We start from the raw sequence: 15,020 nt of genomic DNA on the forward strand, positions 1-15,020 counted from the left end.
GTAAGGGCCTTTCTGTCTGTGTGGAGTTTGCATGTTCTCCCCGTGCTTCCCCAGGGGGGTTCCTCCGTATATAACCCCCCCCCCCCCCATTAAAAAACATGCAGAAGATCAGATCGTCATCGTCATCCGACCAGTGACGACAACATCCGAAGTCGGTCCCCGGGCGCTGTACGAGAAAGCGACCACTGCTCCTGGCCTGCCCTCCGGAGGAAAGGACAAAGCCAGGATGGGTTAAATGCAGAGGACAAATTTCACCGGCCACCGTCAGCATGTGTGTGTTTGTGGCCGTCCGTGCATGTGTTGATGTGTAATCGTGTGACAATAAAGACGGGCTTGTCCGTCTGAAATCGTGAAATTGTTTAAGTAGCAGTGAGGTCGGATGTGCTTATTTGATCAAGAGCAGCCAGTAGGCTACTGGGCAAAAGTGTGTTCAGACAAGAAGATATAATTGAGAAAATACATATGAATTCACTCACAATTCATCTAGGACATTTTCCTTTGGGGAAGGGGGGTAAAAAATATATTTATATATATATTTATTTATTTATTTTACTTGATTTGCTCATAATAATTGTATCCAAATTGCACTGTGATGTTATTGGTTATTTTGCTTAGCAACTTTTTTTTATTGATCTTTTTAGTTCTCTATGCTCTTTTCTTTGAATGTATTTTTATGTCAAGTACTGTGAACGTGTGTATGAAATGTGTTAAACTTGCCTTGCCTTCTCTCTCTCTCTCTCTGTCTCTCAGCTGGTTGAAGGGTTTTGAAGATGACAGACAGGAAACAGACGTCCACTATAACTCTCTGACCGGAGAAGGAAACTTCAACTGGCGCTTTGTCTTCCCATTCAGCTACCTGCCTGCTGAAAAGGTACTGAGAGACAGACAGACAGAACATTCATCCATCTAGTAAGTAGTAGATGGACAAAACATTCTGATCATAACCTGGTTGCAGACTCCTGAATCTCATTCCTCCACTCTTCAGATTCGGCGGGGTGATTCAGAGAGTCTGGCATTTCCCTCGCCAATGGCTTGTTCTCTCTCTGAGAAATAATCGAGCCAATCGGAGCCTTTGTTGTAGGGACTTTAGTTGAGTTGGTGACGTTTCAGATACATCAGTCACTAATCATTGGTTCAGGGAAAATCAACGCCGTCACTGCAGGAAATAAATGTCACCACGGGTAGAAATGTTATCATTGTGGGTGAAAATGACATCACTGCAAACAGAAACTTCAACAATGAAGGTAGCGACTTTGCAGAAACGTCACTGAAAGTAGAAACTTAAAACTTTTTAAAAACTTTTCATCACTGAATGCAAAAACTTCATCACTGAACGTAGAAACTTCATCACTGAATCAGAATCAGAATCAGAATCAGAAAGACTTTAATGATCCCCGGGGGGAAATTGGGACAGGTTACAGTAGCTCGCACACAGAACACAACATAGCATAAAATAAACAGTAGTAAAATGCGATAGTTAGCAAAAATAAGCTAAATAAGTAGAGTACGTATAAAGTAAGCAAAATAAGTAGAGTAAGTATACATTACGTGACAATTGCCGTTATTGCACACTGGACTTATATTAAGTCGGCTTGCCCTTTACGTTACACGTGGCTCAGCCAGGCACAGTAAACCTATCGGCTGGCTCAGTCTCAGGGAGACTGAGCGTCTCCGAGGTGCTCTTTTAAGAGAGAGAGAGAGAGAGAGAGCTGAAGGTAGAAACATCATCACTGATTGATTGATAACTTTATTGAAACAATAAATGCAGGATCGTACACGACAACACAACATAACCATATTGCTCAAAAGTAATAAAACACAATAAAGCCCGAGGGCTTATTTCCATTGTGGTCCTTGTGTGTGGGACAAGAGGAGTGATTCTGTATGCAGGTATGGGCGCGTGTGTGCGCGGGCAAAGACAACACAAACAGATAACATTTTATACTCAAACAAATCATACTTAACCTTATGTGAATGGTTATTTAGATACCTAGCAAGAGTGCATCATTCAATAAATAATAAGATAGAGACCAGCTCATAAACTAAAACAGGAACCTACCTAGGGTTTAAAACCCGCGACTATTCAGGGGACATAAGAAAAGGAAATTAAGAGGTTAGGATCACTTTTGGGAGCCACCCAGCCATTTTTTCAAGGCAAGCTTAAAAGAGAACCTGGAGTTAAGGGTCTTAATACTCTCAGGGAGTTTATTCCATAAAATAGCTGCTGAGTAGGAAAAGGTGCATTTACCTTTTAGAGTTTTAAATTTAGGGGGAACAATGTTGGAGGTGATTCCTCTTGTGGAGTAGCCATGTACCTCACTGACTTTACAAAAATAGTCAGAGAGCCTCCCGTTTAAAGATCCTAAAAACCATGCACAATTTGATTTGGGAAACCCTCTCCTCCACTCTGAGCCACCTAAGGCTATGGAAGTGAGAGGGGAGGAGATGGACTCTGGGATGAAGTTTCAGAATAACCCGTATTAATTTATTCTGGGAGGTCTGAAGTCTGTTTTTGAGTTTGATGGTGATTCCCGTGAACCAGGAGGAGCAAGCATAGTCAAAGTGACATTGAATCAGTGCATTTGCCAAGGTTTCAATGGCGCTCTTGTCAATGAAAGAAGAAATTCTGGCTAGGAATTTGGTTCTTTGATTAACTTTGGAAATCACTTTTAAGGCCATGCTTTCTCCAGTAAGTTTGTTATCTAAAATGCAGCCAAGGTACGTAATCTCCTCCTTGGTGTTAACTCATTCACCGCCAGTTTAGGACTGCCAATATTTAGCACAGGCCAAAGATTTTCATAATTGTTGGTCATCTTTCAAGACCCACAGTAAATTATCTATTAGCACCAAAGTGATTTGCAATACCTCAAAATGAAGATGTACGTCTCTGGGTTCACCAGGAAAAAAAAGTGAGCTTTTAGCATGTTCTGTACTCTACTTATAGCCATTTATATACACCCTGTTTTCACCCAAAAGGTCTCTCTGAGAAAAGAAATTGCAGAAAATGGCATTTATGTACAGCACACAATATCAGGCAGAACTCGCTCTCAATTCTTTTATTTTGAACTGTATTGACATCAGACATGTAAATATTATTCATTATGACACAAATGACAAAAAAAAAAAATATATATATATATATATATAAATGAAGTGCTTTTTTTACATTCAACAATACAGTTTGCTCAGTGTGAGTGAGTGTGCAGACAGACAGACAGACAGACACACAGACAGACAGACAGACAGACAGACAGACAGACAGACACACACAGACACAGACACACACACACACACACACACACACACACACACACACACACACACACACACACACACACACACACAGAGAGAGTTCTGTCCACAGCTGCTGCTAGATCGCACCTCCTTCCCCCGCACCTCCTTCCCCATCAGCGTTTTGCCTCCTCTGCTGCTCGTTTTCCTCCTCTCGTTCGGGCTGGGACGAATGCTGCGACACGACACAGGCAGGAACGGGTCCGGCTTGGCTTTGGGACCAGGCGCTGCTGGAACCGGATCGATCATGTTCGTCACGGGTTTGACTAGGCAATCCAGGTTCGCCCTGCAGCAAGGCAGCAGTGCAGCGCGGCGAGGGGCGTTTCAATGGCGTTTTTTCCTCTCTACAAGGAAGCGCGTTTCTCTGTTTTTCCTCCTTTCCTCCTTCTTCCTCGTTTCAAACAACAGCTGCGGTATGTGTTTGATCGCGTGGTGTCGGCTACCCTTTGAGGTTAGGGACCTGTGTCTGTGTCACAGGCTGGGAAAGTGTTTGCTGCACGCGCTGCACTAATAAAACCAAAAACACGTCAAACACGTCTTTGGCGTGGATGGCTATTTCTGATAACACGTCAAAGACGTCTTTGGCGGTGAATGAGTTAACAACTACGTCACCTACCATGATTTTAAAATCGGGGGACTTTTTTAAATTAAAATTTGACCCAAATAAAATGGTTTTCCCCAGATGAAGTGATAATTTGTTATCCGAGAGCCACACACTTACACTGTGAAGCTCACTGCTCAATTTCCTTTCGATCTCCTCCTTGTCCTTGTGCGAGAACAAGAGGGCGGAGTCGTCTGCGAAAAGGAACAGGTTGCAATCACAGGCCGATTTCATATCGTTAATATAAATTAAAAAGAATAAAGGCCCTAAAAGGTAGAAACATCATCACTGAATTCATTCATTTATTTAGAAGATGGGACATTGCACATTAATGGACAGTACAGCCGTACAGTAAATATGCCAGGTTTTAGCCCAAGGGCTAGTTTCCACCTGTAGTCCCATGGCAGGTTGATGTAATCTTGAAAAGAAAAAAAAGAAATTAATAGTACAAAAAATGAATAGTATAAAAGGTTAGTAAAACATAAGGTGAGTAAAACACACAGAGCATGCAGTAAAACATGACAGACAATATGTTAAAAATGATCACATTGTTGGTTTGATCTGAGCCACAATTTCAATTGGCCTTTAAAGGTGGCGAGACTAGGGCATTCTCTAATAAAGAGAGGTAGATTATTCCAGAGGGTGCTTCCCATGTAGGATAAGGTCCTCTGGCTAAAGCAAGTTTTTCTGAAGGGGACCTCACAGACCTTGTTCGTAATGGCCCGAGTGACACGGGTCGAGTTGGCGGTCGAATGATATTTGATGAAGTCAGCTAGAGGAGGCGGTGCCAGTCCATGTAGAACTTTGTATATTAAACAGGCAGAGGTGAAATTTCTAAAGTTCTCAAAACTTAGCATGTCATATTTACGTATGACATGACAGTGGTGATGAGAAAAGGGTTTTTTATCTAGTATTTTCAGGGCTTTTTTATAAAGTAATTCGGCTGGTTTGAGAGTAGTTACTCCTGTCAACGACCAGCTATTTATACAATAGTTCAGATGCGAGAGGATCATCGAGTGTAAAAATAAAAACGCAGCGTCTGTGGACAGACAGTTCCTTATTTGTCTGAAGTTATTCCTCTGACCCCAAGAAGACATTGGAGCGCGCAGGTGCAATGTTTCTTTTAGAAAAGAACATGCAAACTGTTTTTTTTGCATTCAGCATGAGACAAGATTTAGTTAGCCATGCCTGGATATGAGAGAGAGCTGAAGATAAGACACGTGCCGCCTCCCCTGGGTTTTTAGCCCTTGTGAAGATAACTGTGTCGTCAGCATAAAGCTGGACATCTACATTAAAACAGTAATCAGGAAGATCATTAATGTACAAAGAAAAGAAAATTGGCCCCAAAATTGACCCTTGGGGGACCCCTACTGGACAGCTCAGGTAAGGGGAGCTGACACCGCCAACCACAGTGCACTGCTCCCGGTGAGACAGATATGATTCAACCCATTTAATGGCCGCAACAGAAAAATTGAAGCTGGACAATTTAGAGAGGAGCACACTGTGGTTGACGGTGTCAAACGCCCTCTTAAGGTCGAGGAACACAGCTCCCACACAACCATCCCTGTCCAAGGAGCCTTTTATTTTCTCCAAGAGCAGGACCAAAGCAGAGTCAGTTGAGTGATGTGGACGAAAACCAAACTGCATGGGGTGCAAGGGGGTCTGGCTCGTCTCAAGAAATTCTATAAGTTGTTTAGCAACCCATTTTTCAATGATTTTAGAGATTATTGGTAAAATACTGATGGGTCTAAAGTTGTTCATGTCAGATTTATCACCAGCTTTGTAGATTGGGGTAACTGAGGCCAGTTTCCATGCCTTTGGGACGGTTGAGTGCTTGATGGATAAATTAACTAAGTGCATAATAGGTGGCGCTAATGTCTCTTTATTTAACTTCAAGAAGCTGGTGTTAAGACCATAAACATCTTTAGCCTTAGAGCTGTTCAGAGCACTAATTATATCAATGACCTCAGGTACAGAAATTTCCTGGATGGTGAAAATTGGTACACCATTGACTGTAGGGTTATTCACCATATTTACAGGGCATGTGGATACACTAAACTGTTTCGAGATGTCATCAATAGATTTTATAAAGAAGGTGTTGAGTTTTTCTGCCAAGGTGACAGGGTTGCTCACCAGCCGGTTGTCGACCTTTAATTCCATAGCTTTAGTGTCCTGTTTCAGTTGTTTACCTGTCAGTTTATTAATATTTTGCCAGATTTTTTTGCTGTTCCCCCTTGCACTTTCCATAACAGTGATAAAAAAGTTGGCTTTAGCCTTCCTTAATTCAGCAATCACCTTATTTCGAGCTGAAACAAACAATTGTCGGTCAGTACCTAGCCCAGTTGTAATTGACTTTTTAAGCAACAAGTCCCTGACTTTCATCAGTTTCAAACACGACGAGTTGAGCCAGGGGAGGGAGGTGGATTTCCTCCTCCTGTGGCTCCCTCGTCTGGAGAAACTGAGGATTACATCCTTCAACCTAGAGTGAAACATATCGCTACTGATGTCTGCATCATCACACGTGGTGAGATTATCCCACTCAATATCTTTTAGAGCTCTTGCCAGATTTTGTTCTTCGTTTTTAGGGACAGTCAAAGTGTTTGTACGGTTATCAGAAGTACTAGAGAATGGGTTTTGGAAGCGGGATTTATTAAGTTTTCTGGAAAAAAAAATCGCATTATGGTCCGAGATTCCTGTTAACAGGTTGTGTATTTTAGTAACACTTCTAGGTTTGTTCGAGAAAATTAAGTCAATTTTTGATTGAGATCGATGAGTGATTCTAGTGGGTTGGTCAATTAACTGAGTAAAATTAAAATAATCCATAATTGATTTCAGGCTTTTTCTATCTTTTTTCACGTCACAATTTATATTCCAGTCTCCAATCAAAATAATTTCTTTTTTGTGGTCACATGAATTAAGGAGCGTCTTGAGATGATCATAAAAATCAATTTTAGCCGAAGGCTTGCGATAGATGCAGACAATCACCAGCGACATTTCATCGGACAGAGAGATATTTACACCAACACATTCTAGACTAAAATCATTGGGCCATATTATCTGGTTGCATTTCAGATGTTCCCTAACATATAAAATTACCCCCCCCACCCTTCCCCTGACCCCCCCTATCCCTTCTAAAACTAGTATATCCAGGTAGTGAGATAGCAGCTTCTGGTGAGGAGCTAGTTAGCCAAGTTTCAGATATCCCCAGAAAATCAATGTTAGAGTTACATAGCAGGTGTTCTAATTGCTCCCGTTTAGGTAGCATGCTACGGGCATTTAGATGCCCCCCAAACAACCCCCCCTTTTTACATACAGGGTCCCAAATTGTCCTTGCTTGATTTAGTGTACCAGCACTAAATCAAAGGTAGGTCGTAGTGGTTTTAAATGTACTCTCTCCAGGTTCAGCGGTTTTAAATGTACTCTCTCTCCAGGTTCAGCGGTTTTAAATGTACTCTCTCTCCAGGTCGTAGTGGTTTTAAATGTACTCTCTCTCTCTCCAGGTTGTAGTGGTTTTAAATGTACTCTCTCTCTCTCTCTCTCTCTCTCTCTCTCTCTCGAGGTCGTAGTGGTTTTAAATGTACTCTCTCTCTCTCCAGGTCGTAGTGGTTTTAAATGTACTCTCTCTCTCTCCAGGTCGTAGTGGTTTTAAATGTACTCTCTCTCTCTCTCCAGGTCGTAGTGGTTTTAAATGTACTCTCTCTCTCCAGGTCGTAGTGGTTTTAAATGTACTCTCTCTCTCTCCAGGTCGTAGTGGTTTTAAATGTACTCTCTCTCTCTCCAGGTCGTAGTGGTTTTAAATGTACTCTCTCTCTCTCCAGGTCGTAGTGGTTTTAAATGTACTCTCTCTCTCTCCAGGTCGTAGTGGTCTGCAAGAGAGAGAGTATTTTCTCTCTGGATAAAACAGAGCAGAAGCTTCCAGCCGTCCTCGTCATGCAGGTCTGGGACTTTGAGCGGCTGTCCAATGACGACTTCCTAGGTGTGTTTGTGTGTGTGTGTGTTTGTGTGTGTCTTTGTGTGTGTGTGTGTGTGTGTGTGTGTGTGTGTGTGTTTGTGTGTGTGTGTGTGTGTGTGTGTGTGTTTGTGTGTGTGTGCGCATGTTATCAAAGATTTGTAAGTCTTGTTGTGCTCGTTATTTGGGTGAATTTAGTTAGGTAAAATAAAATATTAATAATCCGAAAATTATTAATATTTCATAAAATTATTAAAATCAAATATGTAATCCTTGATAAGGATTAACCTAGGGGCACCACCGGCTTAATCGCCGGACCTAATCTGAATCACCTTTAGTCTAATCTGAAAGGGGAGAGTTCTTACACCTTAGACAATAGTTTACCACAATTCCACAAAATCACTCTGAAACAGTTGAATTCTAATAAAAGTTGACAATATTTATTATATATAAAATAAAAGAGAGGGATTGGCAATACAGTCAATGAATTCAAGTTATACTTGAGTTACATTCTAAACATTTAAATGCATGGTCGATAAATGTGAGGTGGGGATATTTATCTGCATCAAAAGTGTAAAGCACCGGATGAACACTAGAGGGAGGCAGAGTGTGTGTGTGTGTGGGTGTGTGTGTGTGAGTGAGGGGTCTCTCCTCAAAATGGCCGACCCGGAAGGACCGACTAGACACAAAATGGAGGATACAGGAGTGTGCTTTCGGGCCAAAATGGCGATCGGCCCAAGATGGAGACTAAGGGAATGTGTTCTCGGCACAAAATGGCGGTTAGCCGACTAGTAGCTATGTGTGTGAGTATTTATAGCGGAAGGGTCCGTTCACGCGCTTGCGTACGTGCCCGTGAGGGAGAAATAACACCGTCTAGATGAAAACAGGGCCGCGAGGCTCTTACTTCGCCACGATTAGTTAATCGACTTTGAATTGGCGAAACAAGTTCCTCTCGGCTCGTTGGCTATACTAGATCCACTCCGTGGATCGGTGAAGAAGTAAATGGCTAGCGTCTAAACACTCGGATTCAGTAATGCATGTATAACCCACAGTCACAGTCAGACATAAACAGTCACAGATTCATTCACAGTATCATATCAGTCAATCATGTATATCTATCGATATATACGTCATCTAACTCTAAACAATTCTAAGCCCGGACTTGAGTGATCAATTCAGTCTGCTTACTTGGCTTGTTCGTTCAGCTCTGCAAACGCGGATGCAGGTTTGTTGCGGTCGGACTCGCAAGGTTCCTCCAGCGGGGAGGAGGGGTGCTCGTGGAGCGGGCGGCCGCTTGTCCCGAAGAGGAAGAAGCGGAGGAAGGAGCGGGGGTTTGAGAGTAGGCAGTCGATCTCAGCTGGCCACGCTGGGTTCTTGCATCTGCTGTCGTCTCAGTGGAGGAAAGGGGGAACCTCACAGCTCGCTTCTTCGGGTTGAGGGCACTCAGGCGATGCGGGTCGGTTTCAGGATATCAGAGCTAGCTTAGCCCTGATGTGGAGGTCGTCGGCCTGGTTGCGGCCTTGGCTGCTCGGGTTCGGGCAGGGGGGAAGGGCGGTTTGTCTCGGGATACAAACGCACGTCCTGTCGCGACGATTAGTCACTTAGAACTTCTCAGAGGAGGACCTGTCTGCAGCTAGGCTGCTTAGGAACTGAAGTTTCCAGGCTTCAAACCTGTATATGTTTTGGGGTGCAGGGCGTGTCTTTGCTGTGGTTTAGGCACACCGATTGGTTCCCCTTATCTCGCTGCTGTGGGACAAAGGAATCGGCTCGCTCCCCTGTGGTGTTTATCACGGGTGTGGTATTCAAATTGGCCCAAATGGCCAGGTATGTGGGGGTTGTGTGCTCAAGTCTCCACATACCAGCCAGTATTCAAACAACATGTCTTTCATTCAATGTCAGTGTTCGTTCAACATGTGTTTCATTCCATATCACTGTTAATTCAATATCAATGTTAATTCAATATCAATACTCATTCAATATCAATTTCCCTTCAATATGTCTGGCCCAACATCCCCCCGATGGTTGAAAGGGTGTGTTCTGGCACAGTCTTTAAAGCATCTCCAGGGCCATGCGGCCTGCGGGTGGCGACCCATTGGTTGCCTAGTCCGTGAGGCTGAAAGGAGCAAGTTCGTTAGGTCCTACGCTATGTGGTCCTATGTGGGCTCAAGTCCGGGCAGATCACCTGTGTCCGGGCAGGACTTTTCTCAAGCTATTCTATCATTCTATATCACTCAACAATACATTCAGATTGTCATCCTATACTATATCACACAAACAATACATTCAGATTGTCATACTAGTCTACATCACACGAAGCAATACATTCAGATTGTCATACTTCAAGTTTTCTTAGCAGGGCCTGGGCCCGGTTCTCTATCTTGGTCATTTAGCTCTTCGTTTTTACACGATTTGCATAAAGGGAAGGGAGAGAAGGAGTGTGAGGTAGTGTGATGACCTGGTTACATGTTTGGTGAATGGGGGTCCAGTTGCCTTGGGGCTGAACTAGACTAGTTTGGTCCCTCGGGGGACCGTGTAGAACACCGTCTGATTCATAGGCTCAGTTTAGTGACCATGTCATAAAGGTTGTGTGACAGTGTTTTAGCCTACATGTTCTGTGGTTCAATGATTGGTAGGTTGACAAGGAATCCTATTTCTAGATGCTGTGGATCTATGAAAATTGGGATTGCACTGCCAAGACTATATGCCAAGTGTACCTGAGAGGGCTAGGCCACGGTGGTCGTGGCGGATTTTAAGATTTGTTCAACCAGAGATAGGGAGACTAGGTAGGGGGGTATGTTACCCCCACTCAGACTGGTGACTGAGGAGGATATCTCCCTGTAAGGTTTTGTGTCAAGTCTCTGGTCGCGTGCACATAGGTCTTGTCCTCTCGTACTATGTTGGTTAGAGTCTGTAAGGCATGGAGGTTGAGTCTGAGTTACTGGCAGTAGGGCTCTATGTAGCCTAGGTTAGTGGTTAGTGCATACTGGCGGAGTGAGTGGACATGCACCTATCCTGGCTGCCCTACTAAGTCTCGTTCACTACCTCTGTGGTGGGGCTTGCCCCCCCCCCTTTGGAGGTGTGTACAGCTGTTAACTGACACTCCCAGTGGCTGCCGCATCAGCGCTGGGTCAGGTGCATGCGTCGGGTTCTGCACCAGAGTGTTGGTTGAACGATTGTCCAACTTAAAGAAAGGAGTGCCACGCATCGTCATGTTTTGTTCTCTGTGCCGGGGCAACGGCTGGGAGAATGCCTGCCTGCCGGGCAGTTTCTGTCCCGGGCTGATGGCCAGGCGTACGGGAACCTTCGCGGTTCGAGCGGGAACTGACGCGCGGGTTTCGTTTGCGGAGAATGCGGGGAGCAGTCGCTCCCGTTTGCACAGGCGGCGGTACAGCTCGGGGCTAGCGGTGGAAACGTAGCGTGCCGGCAGCGATGTGCCAGCTTCCTTGATGACAGCGACCTGTCTGTCTGTGCTAGGCTGGCGGCCAGGTGACGCCCATGGCTTTGGCGTCTGAACCTGAGCCCAAATGCGATTGCTGGAGCAGTCGATGATTGGGACTAGCCGGTCCAGGAGATCCTGGCCAATGAGGAGCGGTTCGGTATCGAGAGGGCTGATGTGAATGGGGTGGCGTATAGTCATCCCCTGGAAGGTGATGTCCAGCAGAGCACGCTCAGCAATGGGGGTTCGGTCTTGCGTGTAGCTGGTGATGCTAAAATCACAAGGCTCGATCCGAAGTGGCCTATTGGTGGTGTGCATGGCTTTGCAGACCTTCTCGAAGGTGTTGGCACTCATCAAGCTGATGGAGGCTCCTGTGTCCACTAAGGCGAGGGTGCGAGTGCACCCCCCTACCACCACTGGGGTGTAGATGTGATGGGCGTTGCCCTTGCGGACAAGGTTGCCCATGAAAGTTAGAGTAGGACGGTTTGGTGAAGCCTGAGAAGGAGACTTAGGAAGGGATCTGGTTCTTCGGGGTCCCCTCCGCCTGTTGACAAAGCGAACTTTGGCAGGTGGCGGAGGTTCCCCCCCGAGTCATGCGACCGGGGTTTTGTCTGGCTCCGGCGGGGAGCCAGCTGGTTTGTCTTTATCAAAGAGCATTTTTACTGTGTCAGCTAAAGCGTTCAGCGCGTCTCGGGTCGACTGGTCTTCCGCGGTTGTTCGCCTGTCCCTACCGTCTGTGCCACTCCCTGGCTTCTTCTTCTTCTTGGGTTTACGTGGTTTCTTCCATGGCTTTTCCTGGGTTTGGCCTTGGAAGTTACCTGACGGGCGTGGGTCCTGGTCTTGGCTCTGCCAGGACCGTCCCTGACTTGGATGGTAGAAGCTACCATGAGGATTTTGGGCCGGCTCCTGGTTCTGCCAGGGCCGTCCCTGGGGGTTTTCTCCCCCTTTGCCCCCGCCCCTGGAGCTTACCGGCCTGTCGGGCTGGTGGCTGGGTGCGTGGGGCCACGGTGGCCGGGGAACAGCTGGTGCTCTGACTTGGGGCACTTTGTCGCCCTCTAGGGCTAGACTGTCAGCTACTGGGTTCTCTACTCGGTAGACTTCCCTCCCCTGGGCCTCCTCCTCATCCGAGTCGGGCTCTACCCCGTAAACTTGGGAGCCCTCTGTGTGTTTCTTGGCTACCCGGGGGCGTGCTTCCCATGCCAGCTGTGCATACTGTCGCGTATAGCTCAGCGTGGCTTGGTGGTGCCTACAGTGTGTCTCCACATTGGATCTTATGCTCTCGTGCAGGTTAGACATGTACGTGCGGATGAACTCCTCATCTCCCTCCCCACCGCCGGTGGGGGGGCCTCTACCCTGAAAGTAGGCTGCTGACAGGCGCCTGTGGTACTCTCTGGGGTCCTCGTCTACTCTCTGCTTGATAGCTTCAGCGGCCCGTCTCGCGAGCATCGGGCAGGAGTACTGACAGTACTCCTGTCGGAGGGCCTGGCAGACGAGTCGGTAGCTCTTTTGAGTCCGACTGGGAAGTACGTCTATGAAATCGCGGGCTGTGCTCGTGGTGGTCTTCCAGACCAGCCAGAGCTTCTCGCGTGTAGTGGGTCGCTCCAGATTGGTGAGAGAGCGATTGACCTCCCGTATGTAACGGTCGACGTTGGAGGCACGGTTAGTCGGGTCAAAGCGTTCTATGTCCTTGGCGAAGGACTCGATCCGTCGGTCGCGGACGTCCCTTTCCCGCGTGGTGAGCAGATCCTCAGAGTCGGATGACGGTGAGTCACTGAGGTCGTCCTGCTCCGGGCCGCGCCCCCCCCAATCCAGAAAGGGGTGGGCGTCGCCTCGACCATGGCAACGTCCTTCCTCCCGTCCCGGGGGAGGGGAGGAGTCGATGTAGCGATCATCGCGGTGCTGCCCCCCATCGCGCTCGAGCACCGATGAGGGGTCGCGGTGATGGCGGTCAACATAGCGTGGCGGCGGCGTGTTGTCACGACTGTGATCATTGTGGCGACGCCCCCCCTCGCGCGTGCGTGGTGGGGAGTCGTCGCGGTAGTGACGTCCGCTTCTCCTCGTCTCTTGGTGATCGTCCCAGCGGTCGTCTCCCCCCCACCCCAAAGGTGGGGGGCAGTCGTCGCGGCGATGGTCATCTTGGCGATATGGCGGAGAGTAGGCACGACGGCGGTCAACATAGCGATGTCCCCCCTCGCTCTTGCGTTGTGGGGGGTCATAGCGGTCGTCGTAGCGTCGTGGCGGAGAATAGTCACGATGGCGTTCACCATAGTGGGGCTCCTCCCTGCGCCTTGACGGCGGGGAAAAGTCGTCACGACGGCGAGCGCCATGGTGTTGTGGCGGAGAATAGTCGCGGTGGCGTTCACCATAGTGAGGCTCCTCCCTGCGCCTTGACGGCGGGGGAAAATCGTCACGGCGGTGGCCGCCATGGCGTTGTGGCGGAGAATAGTCGCGATGGCGTTCCGTGTGGCGTTCGTTGCCCCAGCGGTCGTCTGCCCGCCGCCCTGTGGGCGGGGGGCAGTCATCCGGGCGTGGGGGCGGGGAATAGTCGCGATGGCGGTGTGGGGAAGCATGGTCGCGGCGGTGGCCTTCGCGGCGAGGCTCCTCCCCCCGCCGTGACGGCGGGGGAAAATCCTCACAGCGGCGGCTCTCCCAGCGGCGGCCATCGCCTCTCAGCCACGGGGGAGCGCGGTCGCTCCTGTGTCTATTCCCCCCCTCCTCTTGTGGAGGGGAGACTTCGGTCCTACTGTACTCGAACCATGGTTGTTCAAAGGTGGCCTTTTTGTGGCCCCTCTCACGGGTTAGCGAGCCCCCTCGGTCGTCCCTATGCGATTGCCTTAAGGACGTGGACTCGAACGGGGGATTGGGTCCCCTGGCCTCACTGGGCTGGGACCCGAGTACGACGGGCGTGTCGATGTCGTATGGCGAGGGTTCGGCTCCACTACCGAGCCCGTTACGCAGTGCAGCCGGCGTCTGGACGCCGTGCGATGAGGACGCTTGTGGAGGCAGACTTACCTGCCTCTCTTCTCCTGGGACCTGGTGGGGGGTGGACGAGAACGGAGGCTTGTCGGTTTCACGCTTACCGTCATTGCCTCCCTCTCCATCACCCTCTTCCTCAGAATCTGCTTGGGCTGCTCGCAGTTTCCTTTCCAAGTCCTGGATTGTCCTCTCTTGGTCTTCGTTTGAGACCTCCAGGCACGCATTTTGCCTGTCCAACTCAGTTGCTCGGTTATGCAGCTGTGTGTTGGTTTTTCTGTGAAAGGTTTCTCTGTGGAGAACGAGATAAAGCAGCTCTGACAGCATGGTGCAGTTTACCGTATCTGCACTTTTCATGGCGGCTGCTTTTCCTTCCAACATTTTCTCACATTCTTCTTCTGTGAGCTTCCGCAGATGTTCGATCTGTCCTCTCTCAGGAGGAACCGCGTTCATGAGCGCTTCATGTAACAGCTGGTCGGGCGAGGCCGAGTGCTCTGCAGCAGCACCCTGGCCGTTGTGCTGTGACATCTTACCTGCTAGTCAGTGCACTTCATAAGCTTAGGTGGAGCTCGTACCTGTAGCTTGAATGTCAAATAACTTGTATTTGAGAGGCAAACGTAAAATAGGCTTGTAGTCAAACTGTGTTTGCGAAAGTCCTATTGTTGAATTTTAAATATAAGCAGGTTTTAATTCAACTGTCGTTGCCTAATGTTAGGAGTTAGTCGCTATGCAAGCTTGAAATAAGGGGTTCTTAAATCAAAACGATTGAA

The 15,020-nt window shown here is 47.8% G+C and overlaps 1 protein-coding gene across 1 annotated transcript in view; it reads left to right on the forward strand.

Moving 5' to 3' along the window:
- The window catches only part of fer1l6 (fer-1 like family member 6), a 113,214-nt gene that overhangs the window by 88,202 nt on the left and 9,992 nt on the right, over positions 1-15,020 (forward strand). Inside the window, exons 42-43 of the mRNA XM_083638767.1 lie at positions 751-871; positions 7,748-7,868. Coding sequence (XP_083494893.1) covers positions 751-871; positions 7,748-7,868 — 242 coding nt within the window. The remainder of the gene's footprint in view (positions 1-750; positions 872-7,747; positions 7,869-15,020) is intronic.

The sequence above is a fragment of the Poromitra crassiceps genome, assembly GCF_964638095.1.
Source record: "Poromitra crassiceps genome assembly, chromosome: 6".
Taxonomy (NCBI): domain Eukaryota; kingdom Metazoa; phylum Chordata; class Actinopteri; order Beryciformes; family Melamphaidae; genus Poromitra; species Poromitra crassiceps.